Source organism: Natator depressus, chromosome 1, assembly GCF_965152275.1.
Source record: "Natator depressus isolate rNatDep1 chromosome 1, rNatDep2.hap1, whole genome shotgun sequence".
NCBI classification, from domain to species: Eukaryota; Metazoa; Chordata; order Testudines; family Cheloniidae; genus Natator; species Natator depressus.
In genome coordinates this window covers 107,791,691-107,814,941 of record NC_134234.1, presented here as the reverse complement: position 1 = coordinate 107,814,941, position 23,251 = coordinate 107,791,691, and the positions used below count along the sequence as shown (strand labels likewise).

The following is a 23,251-nucleotide window of genomic DNA, read 5'->3' as shown; positions in this document are numbered from 1 at the left end:
ATAAAAACCAAGAGTTAAACATGCACTTTTAAGACTTTTTTTTAAACTTACACTTCTGAAGCAGATCTTTGTTTATAGTAGATAGAACATGAACTCTCACTGCTGAGGGGTCTGAGGACAGCACATAAACATCGCATTCTGACAACGTTACAGCAAGACCGTGGCTCACTTAATGAACCTAAGTCTTACAGCTTCGAGTTCTCTAGTGCTGAATTTCTAGAAAGAGCTCCTTACTCTGGGACTGTTGCTTAGAGTATGACATCAGCCTGCACGCTTGCAGGCTCTGGGATACACAAAGCAGAGGAAGTACAAAGAGTTTTCTGACTCAAATTTATCCGTATTCCATGCTCCAATTATTGGAGTAACTAACGTACAAGCTCCACAGATTTATCCAAACTGCTATTAAGGTGAGGATGTAAAATATAAATACAGCAAATGCTTGACAGGCATTATCCAATAAAGTTGAAGTCACAAGAGCTAAAGAAATTGATATTGTTTTGCCTATCTTTTAAAAGCTTTAAATTAAGGATAATTTCATCTACCATTGAAAATCGACTCATTTTAAGTTTTGCACTGGCAAAGAAAAAAGCTAAACATATTTACAATAATAATGATTCTGGCTTCTTTTGGGGCTATTAAGTAATTTTTGGTATTGAAAATGTTATTCTGTCTTTTTTCCATTTATTTTGAGATTATGCGCTATTCACTACCTAATATAGTAAACTGTAGTTTGTTTGTCTTTTTAATCTGAGCAAACATTATTTTACTTTTTTCAGTCCATTGTCCACAAGTTTAAATACATATATCACACTTGGCACCCACATACTTAATGTTAAATTAAGGTTATGCCCCTCATATTTCTTCAGAACAATTACACAATAATGACTGAGTGTAACACTTAAAGCGATTTTTCTTTTTAAAGATGTCATCACTCCTCCCCCCCATGCAACAGGTTATGTTTCTTCGTTTTACGGATAGTCCATGTAAGGTCCCACTCCAAGTCCCTCCTTCCTTTTACATTAATTCTCCTTGAGCTTTTTTGCTGGCGTTTCCCTCATAATAGTTTTGGTGGCTCAGACTCCTGCCCAGGCCCACACATATCCCCTCATGCTTCCAATAAAACAGGTGCCACGTCTTGACTATTTTTCCTGTCCCTTCCCTTCCCAACAATTATGTCTCCATTCTTTACCTCAACTTCCCCCCCTCCTTTTTTTCTTATTTTGTTCCATCCCCTTATTTCTTCCCCTGCTCCTTCCCTCACAAGAAGACAAGCAAGTTATCAATGTGCAGTACTGTATGCAAGTAGCCTCATTAAAGGTCAATGCTACTTAGTAGACACTGAATGTGCATCTTTAAATATCCCTCCCTTTACTGCTACTTCTACATACATTCAGCTGGAGCTGGAAATTTTCTGTTTATCTAACAAAAATATCTCCAAATACACAAATGTCCACCATACAGGGATGGGATTTTCAAAGGAGTTTAAGGGAGTTAGACATTCAATGCCTACTGAAATGAAGCCACAGAGACAAGATCATTAAGGGATAAGGTGGAGAGGAAGAAGAGAACTTAGAGGACGCTAGCAGGCACTTAAAGTGAGAGACAAGAGTACCAGACTAGGAGAGGGGAATTGAGGGAGAATATGAAGTACTGATTTCTACCACAGTCTTCATGTCAGAGAGTTCATCAAACTTATTTACATCTAAGTTGACTGCATCCTTTAAAAATCTCATCAGTATCAAAAGACTGACGTTTCTGGTGAGACACCTGCATCTAGACCCCTGTAGTTTTATAATCATAGTTTCCTATTTTTTATATTTTTTCTCTCCCTTGCTGATACGTTAAAGCCCCACTCACACAACAGATGCTTGTGTATGCTTTTGCTCCAGCCCTGCAAAAACATTATACCTGAGAGTAGCTAAGGGGTTTATTCACATGTGTAAAATTCCTGGATCTAGGCCTGACTACATGCAAAGCACTGTCAAACATACAATGTAAACAGGAAAATTACAAGGAAAATATTCTTTCCTCTAAGCTTTTACTTAGTTATCTTAAACATTACTGATATAGGTTAAAAAAAAACTGAAGCTGATAAATTCCCCCCAGAACAAAGACTCAGGACATTTTTAAGAAAAAGCCTTGTAAGGTTTATTCCTGGGAAAGAAGTTGATGGCTCTGAAATAATCTGTTGCATATAAAAACACTGGCCCAATTTCACAAAGAACGGTATTCACTGGAGGAATAATACCTTGGTTAGTGACTCTAATGCTTGGATAAAGTTACACTCCCACAACTGAAACAGAATAACAGGGCTAGTTTAGACTGTCCCAAACTTAATGGAGGAGGTGAAAAGTGAGAGTTCTTGTCTGAAAGCAAGCAACAACTCAAGAACAGATTGTGCAGCAGTCAAACTTAAGCATGCATTACACTAGATATTACCCCCATTTTTGCACGTTCGTTCATGAAAATTTAGGATTCTGGTTTTTATTTTCATTTATTTCAATGGTTTATTTCTGACTACTTTATTACTTTGAATTCAGAGAAAAGAAGAACAATATATTTGTTTGTGGCTTTGTAAATTTGAACAAAACTCTGTTTCATTCACAATGAAAGTAATAAAAAAAAAAGAGAGAGAAACTACTCCAAAGCTTTTTTAAACAGTCATTTATTGTTTGCATCCTATATTTCAATACTATAACTGTACAAAAAAGCCTCTTTTCATGCTGATTCTATCTATATGTGACTAAGAAGAAAACTATGAAGAATATGAACAGGAAGTGATACAGACTGGAATTTACAGTGGCTGGTGCAAACAGCAGGTTAACTCCACTCAGTGTCCCTTTAAAATAAACCTCGCCATTTTCTTGCTCTCTCTCTCTCTCTTTTTTCAACTGATGCATGAAAAATTACACTTCACCCAGACTACACTAGATTTCTAGAGAGAAAAAGTCTGCTAGTGTGAATAAAAGAGGGTACACCCGCATGGAGCAGGAAACGGATGATCAAACGGGTGAAGTGTGTGCTAGATCAGGGATCGGCAACCTTTGGCACGCAGCCTGCCAGGGTAAGCCCCCTGGTGGGCCGGGCCGGTTTGATTACCTGCCACGTCCGCAGGTTCGGTCGATTGCGGCTTCCACTGGCTGCACTTTGCCGCTCCAGGCCAATGGGGGCTGCGGGAAGCGGCGTGGGATGTGCTGGCCACTGCTTCCCGCAGCCCCCATTGGCCTGCAGTGGCAAACCGTGGCCAGTGGGAGCCGCGATCGGCCGAACCTGCAGACGCGGCAGGTAAACAAACCGGCCCAGCCCGCCAGAGGAGTCACCCTGTCGGGCCGCGTGCCAAAGGTTGCCGATCCCTGTGCTAGATATTGGAAATGCCTCCAATAGGACTCACTACAGGTTTTTAATACTGTGCATTAAAGAAATCTGAATTAAATAATTTTTTTCATTTGTTGGACTAAAGCCTGAAATGAATTTGATCCTGAAAGGTACAGAGCACCTTCTCCTTCCACTGTAATCAGTGGGAGTTGAGGGTGCTCAGCACCTTAGAGGATCAGGCCTCATAAATCTTCCCCATCTCTTCAAATCACAGATGCAGCCTCAAAACTCTTACAGACTTCCTCCTTTCTGAGCCTCTATGGAACCTCCCCTCCAAGATTTGAGAGATGACTGAGAGCAAGCCAACAGACGTTCTCAACATCTGACATAAATGATGAAAAATAAGCACATATGTAGGTCTCGGTCCTGCTCCCACTGAAGTAAATGGCAACGCTCCTTTTAGCTTTAATAGGATCAGGTTTGAAGCCCCCAATTTTTAAAAATTGGTATGACTTCAGACTAAGCTAAACACAAGAAGATGGGGTTCAGTGACAAGAGTATAAGAAAAGGAGTACTTGTGGCACCTTAGAGACTAACCAATTTATTTGAGCATAAGCTTTCGTGAGCTAATTGGTTAGTCTCTAAGGTGCCACAAGTACTCCTTTTCTTTTTGCGAATACAGACTAACACGGCTGTTACTCTGAAAAGAGTATAAGAGTGACCAAAAAATAAATTAAAAAAATCACAGCAAGGGGAACTGCTCTTGGCATTGGGGCTAGAAGAGTTAACTCAATAACGTTAGTCTGAATTGCATGCTGAACATTCAAGGAAATTAAAGCCAATGTATGTCCTGACAGGAAAGCGGTGTTTTAACATGTATATTTTGGCAGTGTTCACCTCAACTTTATCTCCATCCCTTAACACTTTAGTTGAATTTTAACAGGCATCAGGATACCAGCTCACAGAGTGTACAGCTTGATATTTCTTTTGAACTATGAAGCAGAAGAAGCCAGCTACCTAATGTTTTCTTCAAAAGGACTGGATGGACGCTTATCGTATGATCTTGATATTATTGCATTCAACTGGCAGCAAATGCTACAATGAATGCTGTAAAATGGTTTCCATTATAACCCGTATTTTTGCATGCTCATGACTATGAAAAATTCACCTTTATGGATGAACTTCTTCCTGATCGAAAGTCAATTTTTATAATTATATTTTTTAAAAGCTGGAACTAAATCCTTCTAGCAGCTCTAGAATGTTATGAAAGTGAAAAATATACTATTTTTAACAACTAAAATAATCTTTTTAAAAAGTCTTAGCTACAGTAAGAATATCCTAAATGTTTTTTATAACTTGGCATGGACTTAGTCCTCTTTGAGGTGCAGTGGCTTTGATAAATATTTTTTTTATGTAGCAAAAGTTATGACTTTAAAATTGTATACTGAGCAAATGAAGTAGACCATTTTGTAGGCAAGCGCTATGCACAAGTGTTTAGTTACTGAAGCACACAGAGGCTGACTGCAAGGAGGGTACAATCTCTGATGGAAAAGCTGTAGGATGATAGTTCCAAGCCATTTTCCATTTTTCTCCCTCAAATACTATTAAATCAGTTGCACACTGTACAATTCAAATCCCAAAAGTCAGTGAATGAATTCAGAGTACACATGTAATATTCTCTACCTTTTTCTTGTTAAATGTATTGCTCAGTAATATTCATGTTTCTGCTGCTAAATACATACCATAAAAATATACAGGCTTTGCAATGCAACTGAGCATTGCTTTTGCAATCTTAACTTTTCCATTCTCTGATTTAGTGTAAATTTAACTGTGCAATCTTAACCTAGTTTTTGGCATTTAATAATTGTAATGAAGTTCCCTCATTTACTGTTTTAGAGGCTGCTATCCCTGAACCTCAGTGTAAACTAAACATTTCTCACAGATCTTTATGGTAACAGAAAAAGTTCTATGTAATTAGGAGACAATACATGGTATTTATTAGAATTTTTACATATTTATATATTTTTACTTTGTGCCATCAGTATAGTCAGTGACATTCAAGGCAGAAAGAGACACGTTTCCGACCCTTAACATCTTATAATCTAAGGCGGGGCGGGCAAACTTTTTGGCCGGAGGGCCACATCGGGTTTCCAAAATTGTATGGATGGCCGGTTAGGGGAGGCTGTGTCTCCCCAAACAGCCAGGTGTGGTCCGGTCCCCACCTCCTATTCGAACCCCTTGCTTCTCGCCCCGATGGCCCCCCTGGGACTCCTGCCCCATCCACCACCCCCTGCTCCCTGTCCCCTGACCACACCCAGACCCTCCACCCCTGACTGCCCCCTGCCGCCCCATCCAATCCCCCATCTCATTCCTGACTGCCCCCCTGGGACTCCTGCCCCATCCAACCCCCCTGTTCCCCGCCCTCTGACTGCCCCGACCCCTATCCACACCCCTGCCCCCGACCACTCCCCCGAACTCCCCTGCCCTCAATCCAACCCCCCCTGCTCCCTTACCGCGCAGCACAGAGCACCTGTGGTGCTACAGCCACGTCACCCAGAGCACCGGGTCAGGCTGCGGCTCTGCAACTGCGCTGCCCGGCTGCCCAGAGCATTGCGCCGGTGGCGCGGTGCGCTGAGGCTGTGGGGGTGGGGGGGACAGCAGGGGAGGGGCCGGAGGCTAGCCTCCTGGGCCAGGAGCTCAGGGGCCGGGCAGGAGGTCCCAGGGGCCAGATGTGGCCCACAGTTTGCCCACCTCTGATCTAAGGGGTTTCTGTTGTTGTATAAGAGAGGTCAACAGTTTTGGAGCTGCACTATTAAATTTAACTTCTTGCTTCTTTATGGTAGATTTTGAAAACAGTATTTTCGATGGCAGACATTGTGGTCTGCTATAGCAGTGTTTAATAAAAGAAAAAGCACTAAACATTTTAAATGGAGGCGTAGCAAGGTGGAGAGGCCTCCCACTGAGACTCACAGGTAGGAACCACTCCCTGCCCTCTAGTGGGTGGAGCCAGGCTGGGCCTGCCCTTGTGCTGGAAGCAGAGGGGCAGAACGGGAAGTATAAGACATGGGGCCTCCAGCTCAGCTGGGCCAGAGCCAGGGACGGAGTTGGATGCCTCTGCCTTGCTGCTGGGCCCTGGGCCAGGGACTGAGCTGTGCCAACCCCTGCCCCCGGAGGAGGACCTTGAGGGAGGGAAATTGCTGAGGCTGCCATCGGCCAAATACCTCGAGGAGCTGCTGGGACTGCCGGCTGCCGAGTTCCCCGAAGAGACTGAGGACCCAAGAGCAACGGAGCTCTATGAACAAGAAGGGGTAGGAAGTAGCCCAGGGAAACCAGACATTATTCTGGCTGTGTTGTCAAAACCAGAGCCAGCATGTTCTGGCAGGATCCACGCTGACCCAGTGGCAGGACTGCTCGCCACTGGTATGGCCCTGGGCTGGGACACGGGAAAGTAGCGTGGGGCTGGGCCTCCTACCCCTGGTGCCAACCCCACCCTTGGGGTGGCAGCCTCCCCACCTTAGGCTGGACAGCCTGTCTGTGTTTGCTGTCTGCCTCAGCCAGGGATCTGGGCTAAAGACTGCCAATTGCCCTGCCCCATGCCAAGGGGCCAGGGTCCCAGACTCTTTGATGACACTTGCTGTGCTAATCCCCTGGCAATTGACTATCAGCCGTTAGGTGGCGTAGCAAGGTGGAGTGGCCTCCTTCAGCGACTGACAGGGAGGACCCACTCTAAGCCACTACAGGAGGCAATTACAAATCCAGAGTTCATATTTCCATTGACACGTCTCATTCAAACAGATAATACAAGATGCTAAACGGGAGCTCATTCATCAGGACATGCTTCCCTTTGCTCTCTGCCTCTGGCAAACAGTCAGATTACCTTGAAACGAGCTGCATGTCTACAGTGTATTATTTGATTGTTCTATGGTATTTTTGATGACTTCTATAGGGATTCACAAAGTTGATTTTACAGACCAGAAAGGGACTGCAATATCTTTTATCTGGGTGATACCTTCCAGAAGCAGCATTTCTTCTTCTCCCCAGTAACACAACTATAATCTTCCCCCATTATAAACATTTTATCTATAATTCTAAAGGCACCGGTTTTCTCCTCTGTTCTCTGAACAGTTTTGAAGCACGGGATAAATTTTTCCCCTACACATAGCCAAATCTTAAGAAACATATCTGTTCACTTTGCTATCAATTGCCAAGTCCTATTTACATGGAATCCCAGCCTCGCATGTGGGAAGATGGCAGAGGCACTAACTACTTAGCAAAAAATGTGAGAAAGTCCTTAGGCTGAACAAGATTATTAAAAATCCTGGACGCGTATTGTCTGAATACTTCACAGCGTACAGAGAATGCCAGCTGAAACTAGTCATCAGCAAGAAAAAGAAAATTACAGCATTTTATACATTTTGTTTCATTTTCCTTCCTCTTCACCTCCCATACAGAGTACTCTGTCACTGTTTGCTTTCACTGTAACGCGCAGCAAGCATTTCAGTTTGTTCTTTCACAAACACAAAACATTAGAAAACCTTAGTTAAGGAGGAAGTTGAGGACAGGTCACCTGTATCAAATGATTCAAAGGTTTACATTTTACATGATTGTGAATGAATAAGAGGCATGACTAGACCATAGAACATATTACTGAAAAACTAATATTGTTGAAAATGAAGGCCTCAGTCATGTCTGACTTTGCACAGGGAAGGTGGAGAGGGTGCAAAGAGCCTTTTCCCTGGCTCATTGCCAAGGGCAAAAATTCTGGTGGGAAGTACAGGCAGTGCTCCCTGCTTGCTCCCCTATGGCTTCTAACTTCATGGAGAAGGGCAGGGTAGGATGGCTATGGTTCTCTGACTCATGCCCACAGCAGCCACCAAAGCTTCCTAGACTTCCAAGGCGAACACACACTCAGCCCCTTGAAAAGTTACTGGAACAAATACCACAGCATTTGCTTCTCAGGAATCCTTAGGAGGAGATCCAGTTGCAGGACAGCTCCCCATCTTTACTAGAATGCGGCTGTGGCTTAAATGCAACAGTCTAGCTCCAAACTTTCTCCCTCTGTAAGACACGGTGCCTACAACTGTGCTATACATGAATGGGGCCCTAAACATAGCCAAACAACCTCAGCAGCTAAAGGTAGTCATGTTAGCTCAAACGCTTGTTTCTGACAAAAAGAGATGCTCATTCTGTAAACTATATAAAATTAAGGCCCTGATCCTGCAACACCTATGCACGTATTACCTATAGTCACATAAATCGTGACATTGACTTCACTAAAGTGAAGTTGAAAATAAATATAAATGTTTTCAGAACTATTAAGTTAACATTTTCTGAATGCTTTCCATGCAAATTTATTGCTCTCAAAATGTAAGATCCAAGTTCTAATTCCAGTATGTGGAAATGCACACCACCTCTTACTGTATTGAAAAATTAGCATTTCACATGTGTGAGGAAAGGTATCAATTTTTTCAAGGCATGTCATGATTTATGCTTATGCATCTGAGATTAGACTCTAGCCCTGCACTTGGTCTTTCCAGAAGCTGGAAGGTTAGATCTCCACCACAACCCTTCAACAGTTAAGATACAGATGGCAGACAGTAGAAAGTTACAGAAACCAAAATCAGTCATGCCAGAACTTTCAAAATCAACAACATTTTCACACAGATGCTCTCAAAACTAAGATAATATGTACTACTGTTTCCTTTACATGTTGACAGTTTATGTGCATTCTTTATGTTATAAAAATCTTCTCAAAGAATAGTTTTCCAGAGAGTGATACAATGGCCCTGGTTGTGCAGAATAGCTTTGGTTTGGTTAAACAGGCTACAATGCAATGAGCACTCACCAAAAAGGCTGTAGGGTATTTAAAGTAAGTGCACCTATCAGCTTTTTTTTAAAATTACATACTTCTTACTTTAATCACTTTTTCTGTAGGAGTTTTAATTGAATTCAAAATAAACATACCTGTGTTCTGTGAGAACATTTACTGCTGACGGGTGGTTGGCACAGTATGCAAGGTATAAGTTTTTCATTTGTGGCATTAAATTTAGAAAGCATCCTCCAACCCTTTGCTGAGCTTCAGGCAACCTAAAGTAAGTGACATAAAGGAAGATTAAATTATAGTAACACTATCAAGACAAAACAAAAGACTTAAACAGCAAGAACATGTTACACTTTGAGAAAAGTGACCTCAGATTACGCTACAACCGTCAGTCTATCCTAGAATCAGTAACTACAAATATCTTCCTCTCCCAATGATTCTACCCTGTAATCTCCATATATTGCCATGCAAAGCTATGTCACCACACTGTAGGCAGAATGTACAGTGACACTTATTAAGGCTACAATTTAGTCATGGGTATTTTTAGTAAAAGTCATGGACAGGTCACAGGCAATAACCAAAAAGTTACGGGCTGGTGACCTGTCCCTGACTTTTACTAAAAATACTCCTAATTAAATCTTAAGGTGTGTGTCTGTGTGGCTTCCGGGGATGCTGCTGATCCTGGGGGGAGGGGCACTCCAGGCCCCCAGCTGCTGGGGTAGTGGGGTGGCCCGGGGCCCCACCACTGCTGCTGCTGCTCTGGGCAGGGGGTGGCCAGGGGCCCTGCCGCTGCTGCAATCCGTGACCTCCATGAAAGACTCGCAGCCTTACTCATCATTACAGGTAGTCTTCGGCGGGATCTTCACATCAAAGTTGTACTGGTATGATAACGTCAGTCAGGGGTGTGATATTTTTGCCAATATAGTTATACTTGTTCAAGCCCTAGTATGGATGTAGCTATACCAGAATAAAGGTGCCTCACACTGGCATAGTTACCCCTCTCCCCCGAGTGGAATAGTTATACTGGTTCAAAGGACCTTTACACAGATATAACTGTGTTTACACTAACTTAACAACAAGTTGTAAAGTGGTACAACTTTCTATTGTAGACAAGGCCTTTGTCAGTTGTTCATAAACCTTTTCAATCATTTACTTTTTAGGGTGGAATTTCCCATGTTTGGTTTCTGCATGAGGGTGAATTTGGCTGAAAAGTTTCAACAAAAACAATTTAGCAACCCCAGCTCTAATTCCAGCACCACTGCCTACCAGGACTGCTGTGATGGGAATCCAAGCCTCTGGCACTCTGGATCTCCAAGTTCCTGGAGCCTGGACAGAGCCCAACCACTGCCCCAGTCAGGCAGCTCCCCGCTCAGACTCCCTCCCAGGGAGGGCGGCGGAACACGCAGTGGGGACAGGCGCAGCGGGAGGAGAGCGCCCCCTACAGGTAACGTGCAGCGGAGAGAGCGCAGTGGCCTCGAGCTGGGTGCACAGGGGTTGCTGGGGAAGGCGGGGGGGAGGGGACGGGACAGATGCATGACCGGTCATGTGACCTCCCCTTTAGATCGCTCCCCCATTCATCTATGGCGGGGCGCACTCAGGGGAGGGAACAGGGCGGGAAGAGGCAGGGTGGGGCTTTGGGGGAAGGGGTGGAGTGGGGATAGGGCTGGGGATGGAGTGGGGGTGGAGCACACCACAGAGAATCAGAAAGTCGGCTCCTGTGCTTCAGACTCCCTGGTATTTAAACACACCCCTCTCCCAGAACTGCACCCCAAAGGTGGCAAGCTTCTGGTTTACAGCTGAACTCTCTCAGGTGTACCCAGCAGTTGGTGAATCAGAAAGAACACACATTTTGTCCAGGTTTAACATCTTTACTCTCTTTGTATCCCTACTCATGTAAAGCACAAGATAGTACAAAGCATACTCATAAAACGTCCCTCATGTGCTAGTTCACCCTTTCCTTGTGCAACCATCTGGGTCCAGGCAGACAGCCAGGGTCCTCTACCCCCTTGCTCACCCACCCTGCCCCTCCCTCACCTTAATCTGTTGCAAAATGGCTCTCTCCCCTAGTTCCCTCCTCTGAGTCCCTTAATACACTTCTGTTTCTTTCATTCTGCCTCCTGGAAACTTTCCATTGCTTCTAAATCCCCCTCTCTTCAGATAAGAGGAGGAAGTGTCTTTTCCCAGCTAGAGCCAACCCACTGTCCCAACCTGTTTTACTTTGAACAGACCATCCTCGTGGGCTGATCCCCCACTATTGTCTCTGGCCAGGCAGAAGCAGGATACAACCTTGTTAATTCATGGCTGATCCACAAACATACAGGCTTTCCATGACAGTAATTTCATGATGCAATTTCATGAAGTCATGCACCGTTTAGAAGTGGTACAGACAGTACCCCAAACAGTCACAATGGCATTGGAGAATAACTGAGAGGCCTGTCTGCCCTCCTCAGCTGGTTTTTGGGGGAAAGGAGTGCATCTCTCAACCGTCTGAAGAAATAACAGCTGTTCTTGTGGATTTCCTCGTAGCATTTTTTCTGTCTGGACCCAAGGTCCCTCAAACACTTCTAATCTGGAGTTAATTGAACATATCTGATCACAGGCACCGACTTTCATTTTTCTGGGTGGGTGCCTCAGCCCCACTCTACCCCTTCCCCTAAGGCCCCACCCTAGCTCCGCCTCTTCCTGCCCCCTCTCCCCAGCGCCTCCAACCTGCCACCGAACAGCTGATCAGCGAGTGGCTGGTGGGTGCTGAGCACCCTTTTTTTTTTTCTTTTCTGTGAGTGCTCCAGCCCCGCAGCATTCATGGAGTCAGCGCCTACGCTTCTGATCTAACCTCAGAGTGCTCAACAAAAATCTCGAAGCACCTAATACCAAGATGACTCAACAGCACAGTTCTACATCCTCATGGGAGTACAAGCATATGTCACCCTGTTAGCATCCTATGTGGATTTGTGGTAATGTAAAAACACTCCATTTAAGGTATGATAGTTAAATAGAAAATATAAAAACGATTATATATAAACTTGGTGGGTGGGTGGAAGGATGCAAATAGGTAACAGAATGTTTGGAACATTATGAGGGGAATATGTTCAGAAGAAGTAGCCTTCGGAATTGTCTACACTGCCCCACAACTTGGACTAAGGGGGTGTGAATACCAAAGCACAGCTCTGTAACTCTCCCAAGTGGACACTGCAAGTAAAAACTAAAAGGTTCCTTGTTCACGTTAACATAGTTCTGACTGAAGATGATTTTCTTAATAAGAGGGTCATACAGTTAATATGAGTAAAATCAACATTCCTACCCCAGTATAAGGACATATAGTGAAGCAACAAAAATAATCATAACTACAGCATAATTTTTTTCACGTTATTTCAAAGCCACATAGGCTTGGTCTTTACCAGGAAAATGACATGCCACTAACAATGTTTGTTGGCAACAGGCCACCCCCTCACCCCCTGAATTGCTGCTGAAAAAGGATTTCTCGGTCTCTCTCAATATTGTTTTCTGTTTACCTGACACATTTTTGATAATTTTTCCACACAGAGACATCAAATTACCTGTACCTTCCCCTCAGACATTCTGTACTTTTACCAAAAGACCATGAAATTATTCTCTACTGTACATTTTTAGAGGCATTGTAATATTAGTCTATACATTCCCCACCGACATCAGCTAATTAACATACAACACACAATGTGAGACAGTTGGTAACCCATTTCCTTTGACTTTTCTAGATCATGCATCAGTCATTAATATTTTTCTATTATTTTGCAGGAAAAATGAATACATTAACTATTATAATGAGCATGTCATTTTTATCTCCTTTAGCTGTTGAAGAACAAAGGTTAATATCTGTCACCACATCGCATGAAGCTATTAGCAATTAGCATGTTCAAATCCAATAAAGATGATAGTTATTTTATATAATTTATTCTCAAGTTGACATTCCATTAGTATTCTCATATTTTTGGTATTGTAATTAAAAAGCAATTACAGGAATTAAAAATACTCAACAGATGTATGTATATAACATACACACAAATGATTTAGAAATGACAATTTTTCTCTGCTAGCGAAGTTATAGTTAAGGGTCTGTCAATATATCTATTATAAATGAAAGTGTTATGGTTTTGGTTTTTTTTTTTTTTTAGCTCTATGAAGTTTCAAGATAATATAATTTTTGAAGTATCAAGTCTCAGACCAACAGCTACTTTATTTTCAGAGAAATTTTGAATTAAAGTACAGTAGTGTGACAGTTTGAGTTATGAGAGGACAAAAAATGTGTATTTACTCTGTATATGAAATTATAAGGTCTAATACACAACCTGCATTGTTGCACATTTACTATACCAGCTGACCTATGACTACATAGGAGTGTATCTGTAGATTACAGTTACTCATAATGAGATATATGAGGACTAGCCTCAATGATATTACTTAGGGTTAAAATGGAGCACTATTCCCTGATTTTTCGAAAATAGTGACTAAAAGTGGGATATGCAGTAGCTCAGTCACAATCTTTTCATGAGTCTGGACGGCCAGGACCATGAGCTATACCTAAGACTAGACTGGCAGCCAGAATAGACAGTAATATTAGTATTATATGCCACTAAATCCTATATTGAAGGACCTATGTATTTTGCAGAATACTGGACCTAAAGTTCTGCTGCAAGGACTCTGGATACCGCAATACTCCGGTGAAGATCTTAGAAATGTGGTAGCTTCAGACACATTTTTTTTAAATTTAGTTTTTTATAGAATTAAATATAACAATAAATACAACTAGTACTGCAGATCCATTGTTATTTAATTTATGCTGTCCCCACACTTCCAGTTTTCAAAACATCACATGTACAAGATGTCAGAGGAAAGCTGGAGGTTTTGGCAATTGAGTAAGGCTGTTGGCACTCGAGGATACAGTTTGGGATAGAGGAATAAACACATTAACTCAGAGGTCCCCAAACTTGGGGGCGCAGAGGAACATCTGGCAGGGCGTGGCAGGGTCTAGGCCAGCTCCCATGGGACCTGCTCTGCCCCTAGTTCAGCTCTGGTCCTGCCAGTAGCTGTGTCCCCAGCTCCTGGCCCTGTTCCCAGCCTCGGAGCTGGCTGCAGCTCCGTTCCTGGCCTGGGACCAAGGCTGGGGGCAAGGCCAGGAGCGAAACCCCACCTGGCCACAGGTCCGGCTGCCAGCCCCCACCACAGCCCGGCTGTGGCTCTGCTCCCGCCACTGCACTCAGCCTCAGACCCACTCCCAGCTGCGGCCCCAGGCTCGGCCCCCTTACCCCTGTCCAGAACCCCCTCCCCGCGCAGGTAAGGGGCGGAACGACCCTCAAAAGTTTGGGGACCACTGCATTAACTGGATGTTGATGTTTATATTGTCATGTTTAGGTTTCACAAGTAATAACTCATTGTGAGGAATGGAAGGAGGCATTTCACACTTCTCCAAGCTATCGTTTTAGGCTGCCTACAAACTCAGGAAGAACTGTATTTGTTTACAATTCAATTCACATTTTCAAGGTTTTCTTCGTGACTATGAGAAGGTTTCAGTTAAAGCCATCCTTCTTTAACCATCGCCCTTACTGGCCCTTCTACTCCTCTCTCACTCACACTTACACACACACACACACACACAAAGTGGTATATCATAGACAATTTGTGGACCTCACTCAACTCCACCCAATAATCATATTCCCGCTTCCCTTAGATATTATTCAGTGAAACCAAAATGAGACAACAGGCTGGGCAAAATCTGTAGAGACAGCATCGTTTAACTTAATTTAAATCTAGCACTAGGAAGAATCCTGAAGTGTAGGTTAGTTAGGATCTTTTCAAACACTGCACTTTTACTGTCACTTACCTAAGAGAGAAGTACTGTAACCCTAAAAGAATCTATCTGATGGCAGCAACTGCCCAGGCAGCCAGACGAGAAATGTCTGTGGGGCACCACATTGTCTATGCTGTAATATAAGTGTCCAGAGGCAAGTTTAAGGAGGACAAACCTTCTATAGAACACAAGAGAAACTTCCAGAATGCTGCAAACGAAAAAATCAAACTACCCCGCAAAGATTAGATTCCAAAACACTGGAGATTTTGCCATGCCAAAAAATCCTACAACAAACCACAACTTTATCAAGCTGCTAAGGCGTGTGTGTTCTGTAATAATCTAATTTACACCAGTAGCAGGATTAAACAAGTTAGATAGCAAGATGCCTGAAAAGACACTTAACAATGCACTGGAAAATCTCTGTTGTTGAGATACGAACCAATGAACCTTTTGCAAGCAACTCAAAGGACAGAAAAATGAACCTACTTGAAAAGAGGAAGTGATATTCAATTTATTTCCATTCTCATGCATGTCAATATGTCACATTATTTAGGCTGGCAATACTAACATAAAAACTATTTAAAATTACTGGCAGAGTGTCTGCATTTGGTCATTTGTGTACATCACATCTTTTCACTGTACACTGCAACATGAAGTGCCTGAACGATGAAACCTTAAGATCCCTGCCAAAAAATAAAATGGTAAACCTATTTTGAGCCTAGAAGCTGCTATCAGTTTATAGAGCAGGTTTGCCAGCCAAAACAACATGGCAAGTTGACAAAAATCAAGACATCATGGCAGGCATTCTTCTACACTTCAGGAGTTATGATGGATTGGATTGAAACAGCAGGAAGTCCGCAACTCAAGTCAGTACACAAGGATGAAAATTAAATTGAAAATACAAGTTGGTATTGCCAATGTGTTGATGAGGAGAATATAATATAGAACATTTGCAATCTTCTGTAGTCCTGGGGCATTGTTTCCTCTGCCCACCTACCAGCATCTGTTATGTTCTCAATATATTACACAGTAGCATTATTTTAAGTAGCAAGAACAGGAAATAAAGGACATTACAGGAAGGTGATCTGCTACAGTTTAAATCAGGTAGCAAAGTCTAAATAATTGTCTTCATGTAATTTTAAATGCTGAAAATCATCACACTAATCTATATGTCAGAGGTACACAAACTGGCATTATTATATGGTAAAGGAGAAGAATAGACAGGCCTGTAAACAGAGCTGATCCAGAGAATAGAAGGGGGTGCTGTCGTCCAGGTGCTAAGATACGGGATGTAGACCTGAGGTTCAAAAGGATCCTAAAGGGAGCAGGAAAGAATCCCCTAATTATCCTTCATGTGGGAACAAATGACACGGATAGATTCTCGCTGGAAAGTATTAAGGGAGACTATGCTAGGCTGGGGAAGACGCTTAAGGAAATCGAGGCTCAAGTAATCTTTAGTGGTATTCTGCCTGTTCCTAGAGAAGGGCAACAAAGGTGTGACAAGATTCTGACTATCAACAGATGGCTTAGGCAGTGGTGCTATAAGAAGGGCTTTGGGATGTATGGCCACTGGGAGGCATTCATGGACAGAGGACAGTTCTCTCGGGATGGACTTCATCTGAGTAGGGAAGGAAATAGACTTCTAGGATGGAGGCTGGCACAACTGATTAAGAGAGCTTTGAACTAGGAATTTGGGGGAGATGGTTGGGAGATGTCCAGGTAATCTCCACGACGGATTTTAGCATTGAGAGGGAAGAAAACAAAGTAAGAAAGGTTACAGCCATGGGTAGGACAATGCATATAAGGAGGAAGGGCAGTGTGGATACCAGTCTAATAGGTTATACTGGCTGTAGAATGACCGTGCCTAATAGGGTACAGAATGTGAGCGAGGCCAATCAGCAAAAATTAAGATGTTTGTACACCAGTGCGAGGAGCCTAGGTAACAAAATGGAGGAACTAGAGCTACTGGTGCAGGAAGTGAAACCAGATATTATAGGGATAACAGAAACATGGTGGAATAGTAGTCATGACTGGACTACAGGTATTGAAGGGTATGTGCTGTTTAGGAAAGACTGAAATAAAGGTAAAGGTGGTGGAGTAGCATTGTATATCAATGATGAGGTAGACTGTAAAGAAATAAGAAGCGATGAAATGGATAAGACAGAGTCCGTCTGGGCAAAAATTACTTTGGGGAAGAAAACTACTAAAGCCTCCCCTGGGATAGTGTTTGGGGTGTGCTATAGACCGCCGGGATCTGATCTGGATATGGATAGAGCCCTTTTTAATGTTTTTAATAAAGTAAATACTAATGGAAACTGCGTGATCATGGGAGACTAACTTCCCAGATACAGACTGGAGGACGAGTGGTAGTAATAATAATAGGGCTCAGATTTTCCTAGATGCGATAGCTGATGGATTCCTACATCAAGTAGTTGCTGAACCAACTAGAGGGGATGCCATTTTAGATTTGGTTTTGGTGAATAGTGAGGACCTCATAGAAGAAATGGGTGTAGGGGATAATCTTGGTTCAAGTGATCATGAGCTAATTCAGTTCAAACTGAACGGAAGGATTAACAAAAATAAATCTGCAACTAGGGTTTTTGATTTCAAAAGGGCTGACTTTCAAAAATTAAGGAAATTAGTTAGGGAAGTGGATTAGACTGAAGAATTCATGGATCTAAAGGTAGAGGAGGCCTGGGATTACTTTAAATCAAAGCTACAGAAGCTATCGGAAGCCTGCATCCCAAGAAAGGGGGGAAAATTCATAGGCAGGAGTTGTAGACCAAGCTGGATGAGCAAGCATTCTAGAAAGGTGATTAAGAAAAAGCAGAAAGCATACAGGGAGTGGAAGAAGGGAGGGATCAGCAAGGAAAGCTACCTTATTGAGGTCAGAACATGTAGGGATAAAGTGAGAAAGGCCAAAAGCCATGTGCAGTTGGACCTTGCAAAGGGAATGAAAACCAACAGTAAAAGGTTCTATAGCCATATAAATAAGAAGAAAACAAAGAAAGAAGAAGTGGGACCGCTAAGCACTGAGGATGGAGTGGAGGTTAAGGATAATCTAGGCATGGCCCAATATCTAAACAAATACTTTGCCTCAGTCTTTAATAAGGCTAAAGAGGATCTTAGGGATAATGGTAGCATGACAAATGGGAATGAGGATATGGAGGTAGATATTACCATATCTGAGGTAGAAGCGAAACGCAAACAGCTTAATGGGACTAAATCGGGGGGCCCAGATAATCTTCATCCAAGAATATTAAAGGAATTGGCACAGGAAATTGCAAGCCCATTAGCAAGAATTTTTTATCAATCTGTAAACTCTGGAGTTGTACCGTATGATTAAAGAATTGCTGACATAGTTCCTATTTTTAAGAAAGGGAAAAAAAGTGATCCGGGTAACTACAGGCCTGTTAGTCTGACATCTGTAGTATGCAAGGTCTTGGAAAAAATTTTGAAGGAGAAAGTAGTTAAGGAGATTGAGGTTAATGCTAATTGGGACAAAATACAACATGGTTTTACAAAAGGTAGATCATGTCAAACCAACCTGATCTCCTTCTTTGAGAAAGTAACAGATTTTTTAGACAAAGGAAATGCAGTGGATCTAATTTACCTAGATTTCAGTAAGGTGTTTGATACCGTGCCACATTGCGAATTATTAGTTAAATTGGAAAAGATGGGGATCAATATGAACACTGAAAGGTGGATAAGGAATTGGTTAAAGGGGAGACTACAACGGGTCCTACTGAAAGGTGAACTGTCAGGCTGGAGGGAGGTTACCAGTGGAGTTCCTGAAGGATCAGTTTTGGGACCAATCTTATTTAATCTTTTTATTACTGACCTCGGCACAAAAAGTGGGAGTGTGCTAATAAAGTTTGCGGATGATACAAGGCTGGGAGGTATTGCCAATTTAGAGAAGGACCGGGATATCATACAGGAGGATCTGGATGACGTTGTAAACTGGAGTAATAGTAATAGGATGAAATTTAATAGTGAGAAGTGTAAGGTCATGCATTTAGGGATTAATAACAAGAATTTTAGTTATAAGCTGGGGACGCATCAATTAGAAGTAACGGAGGAGGAGAAGGACCTTGGAGTATTGATCATAGGATGACTATGAGTCGCCAATGTGATATGGCCGTGAAAAAAGCTAATGCGGTCTTGGGATGCATCAGGAGAGGTATTTCCAGTAGGGATAAGGAGGTTTTAGTACCGTTATACAAGGCACTGGTGAGACCTCACCTGGAATACTGTGTGCAGTTCTGGTCTCCCATGTTTAAGAAGGATGAATTCAAACTGGAACAGGTACAGAGAAGGGCTACTAGGACGATCCGAGGAATAGAAAACTTGTCTTATGAAAGGAGACTCAAGGAGCTTGGCTTGTTTAGCCTCACTAAAAGAAGGCTGAGGGGAGATATGATTGCTCTCTATAAATATATCAGAGGGATAAATACTGGAGAGGGAGAGGAATTATTTAAGCTCAGTACCGATGTGGACACAAGAACAAATGGATATAAACTGGCCACCAGGAAGTTTAGACCTGAAATTAGACGAAGCTTTCTAACCATCAGAGCAGTGAAGTTTTGGAATAGCCTTCCAAGGGAAGCAGTGGGGGCAAAAGATCTATCTGGCTTTAAGATTAAACTCGATAAGTTTATGGAGGAGATGGTATGATGGGATAACATGATTTTGGTAATTAATTGATCTTTAAATATTCATGGTAAATAGGCCTAGTGGCCTGTGATGGGATGTTAGATGGGGTGGGATCTGAGTTATCCAGGAAAGAATTTTCTGTAGTATCTGGCTGGTGAATCTTGCCCATATGCTCAGGGTTTAGCTGGTCGCCATATTTGGGATCGGGAAGGAATTTTCCTCCAGGGCAGATTGGAAGAGGCCCTGGAGGTTTTTCGCCTTCCTCTGTAGCCTGGGGCACGGGTCACTTGCTGGAGGATTCTCTGCTCCTTGAAGTCTTTAAACCACGATTTGAGGACTTCAATAGCTCAGACATAGGTGAGGTTTTTCGCAGGAGTGGGTGGGTGAGATTCTGTGGCCTGCGTTGTGCAGGAGGTCAGACTAGATGATCATAGTGGTCCCTTCTGACCTTAGTATCTATGAATCTATGAGATAGGTGTTCTGCTCTCTTATATATATGTATATATATGTAGAATATCTTAACCATCAGAATGCATGAAGAATTACAATATGTACATGCGGAACATTTCACTTAAGTGACCTCCAAAATTCAGCAACCGATATATTGGCACCCACAGAACTCGGTAACAGAAGTGAAGTGATGAAGTAAAGAGGCATTTAAGAAGGCAGGATATAGTTTCTCTCAGGGTTTTATAGATTTACCTAACCCATTCAAGCCAAGGACTCAGTCTACTTGGCCGGGTGAAATGCCTGTCTCCCAAAGCACCAGTGGGGGGAGCACTGTTACAAGAATTCCTCTGTCACCCTGCATGTAGTCCCAAACTCTTCCTTACCCTCTCTCCTTGGTACAAGTTGTCCAGATTTGGACGTGGAGCCAGATGCGGGGAATAGGATAAGGAATTTTAGAGAGGGCCATTGCTAAAAGAAACAAGGTTCTTAATTCCTTAAGTGTGCTTAGGTTTTTGTCACCATAAAACTTTCATTCAGAAAGTATTAGCTCATATTCTGTACCATGTAGTACAAGAGCATAAGCAGTAAACATCACGTTAACATTTCAATCTAATCCTGCTGGGGGAGGTCTTGATAACCTGATCCGCCCCCCATGGCTGCAGGTTTGGCAGCACTAGCTTTTTTCTGCTCATGGCACAGCCCAATTGTAGAGTACGCTACCGGGACCGATGATCCTTCTAATTCCCTCTGTGCCCCTCCCCCTCGATGTGTGAAACAAATGACTAGCAGAGTTCAAGATTTAAACCTATGAACATAATCTTTCCCACACATACTCCATCTCCTGATTCACACATGCTCTTTTTCTTTTTTTACATTATTTCCCTGCCATTTTCCTCACCTTACACATTCTCTCCAATCCCAAAAATCTTTCTCTCACTCTCTCCAGTGGACGGGGAGAGTTCCCTTCTCTCACAATAAAAAGCCTCTTTCTCTACCAGTAGTACCATTTGCTCAGCTTTGCCTCATCATACATGCAGTGATATGCAACATCCCCACTCCCAACCTGCTGCTGCCGCCACTGCTTCTTAAGCAAAGAGCTGGGTTTTTCAAGCCTAGATTGCAGTAAGAAGATAAACCAACCCTTGAGATGACAGCACTGAAAAATGAAAGTTTCATTTTCCAGAAACAACAGTGTTCCCCAGAATATGCAGAAGAAAGAACTTCCCAACTTTAATTCTGCAGCCTGTTTGTGTAGTACTTACTTGGTGCATTCTTCTAATGACTGTACAAGCATTTGCTGGTAAGAACTGATTTCTTCCAGGTTTCCCATTAAATATGAAGTATTTGCAGAGTTTAATCTGAAGCCAAGAAAAATAAAGCTTAGTAAGCAGCTGCAAACTCAAAAAAAAAACCCAACCTACATATAAAACTTTACTTCTATTTCTGCTTTAATCAAAGTCATAGATTTGACAACAAAAATATGTATTTACTATTATTATTTATTTGCATTACCATAGCGCCTAGGAGCCCTAGTCATGGAGCAGGACCCTACTGTGCTAGGCACTGGACGAAGAGGACAAAAAAAACAGACCCTGCACCAATGATCTTACAATCAAAGCCTAAGAGATTATAGGCAAACATTTCAATGCCAAGTGACTACTTAACTGTAAAGCTTGTAAAACTGAAGTTTTGATCATATGAAAAACAAAATCTAAGCCCTAGGTAAATTAAAAGAAAACAAAACGCACATACTTTTCACTGACTTGTAACGGTCGCAAGTAGTTTGAAAGCATTGTCTGTAGTTCCTTAGCATATTCATTTTCTGTTTCTAAAATATTTTGTAGCACCTACAATAAATATATGACAATTAGTGACTATTTTGTTATTTTCAAAGAGACATTACAAAATATTTTTTAAAAACTGAAATATTCTTTTTAGCATTTACTGTAACAAGCATACTGTAAGACCATAAAACTTACCCAAAGAGCTAATAATCAGATACTGAATTAGATTCATACACTGACAATAAGTTGTTAAATATTACGCATTGCAGCTATTAAACTTTTCCTTCAGATGTCTATGTACCACAAAAGGAGTAAGCCCAAAGGAAGGTTTCATTAAACTTAGCAACAACGTTTCCTGTAGAATTTAAATACCTACACACTGAGCTTTTTTAAAAGTAGGAGAATATTATTGCTTCTATACACTTTAAAACGGTTGAGGGGTTTTCAGAAAATTACAAAAAGTACCAGAAGTTATCACTAGTCTTTTGAATCCCTTGTTACCATCTATTCTTCTATTGGGATTATTTCCTCAATCTTAATGATTAAAACCAAGGCAGTCACCAAATCTTGACTGCCAAATTTGTTACTGAGTTTACCTGGAAGTGCAATTCTGTGTCTAGGAGGACTGTGGGTAAATTTTAAATACACAATGTGATTATTTTAAGATAATTCTGTTTAAAAACACATTACAGAATGTTGACTGAATGTGAATGTAACAGCAGTAAACTACTGCAGAAAAATTACCACAGTTTCGGACATAAAACAAAGACAAACAATATGGCACAAGACTTTTTTACATCACATCACCACATGTACATCAACAGCAGTAATTTAGAATAATTTGAAATGTATACAGGAGATCATTCTTTATTAGGCAACCTCCTCTAAAGAGACTGCCCCAAAAGATCCTAAAATGTATTCTGCTCGGTTCTAAGAACATAAGAATGGCCATACTGGGTAAGATCAATGATTAACACTAAGTTTTAGTCATGGGTATTTTTAGTAAAAGTCATGGACAGGTCACGGGCAACAAAAAAAAATTCATGGCCCGTGACCTGTCCATGACTTTTACTACATACCCCATACTAAAACCTGGGTGGGGGGCCGCGGGTGTTCTGGGGGGGCATCCAGAGGTGCTGCGGATGCTGGAAGAGGTGGCCCGGGACCCCACTGGTGCTGGGGGGATTTGGTGGGGCTCGCAAGCTCCCTACCCGGCTCCGCCATGTGTCCCTGCAGCTCCTAGGCAGCGGAGGGGCCAGGGAGTTTTGCACGCTGCTCCTGCCACAAGCACGAGCTGCACAGCTTCCATTGGCCAGGAACTGCAGCCAATGGGAGCTGCAGAGGAGGGGGCATGCGAGCATGGGCAGCACATGCAGCTCCCTGTCCCCTCCGCCTAGGAGCTGC

General features: G+C 42.4%; 1 protein-coding gene across 4 annotated transcripts in view; it reads right to left on the bottom strand.

Annotated features, from left to right (window-relative positions):
- The window catches only part of ARHGEF7 (Rho guanine nucleotide exchange factor 7), a 189,298-nt gene that overhangs the window by 53,407 nt on the left and 112,640 nt on the right, over nt 1-23,251 (bottom strand). For all 4 annotated transcript variants that reach the window (XM_074963778.1, XM_074963783.1, XM_074963800.1 and 1 more), the window contains 3 exons: nt 21,816-21,910; nt 21,326-21,421; nt 9,280-9,402 (listed from right to left, as the gene is read on the bottom strand). In XM_074963778.1, the coding sequence (XP_074819879.1) occupies nt 9,280-9,402; nt 21,326-21,421; nt 21,816-21,910 (314 nt within the window). The remainder of the gene's footprint in view (nt 1-9,279; nt 9,403-21,325; nt 21,422-21,815; nt 21,911-23,251) is intronic.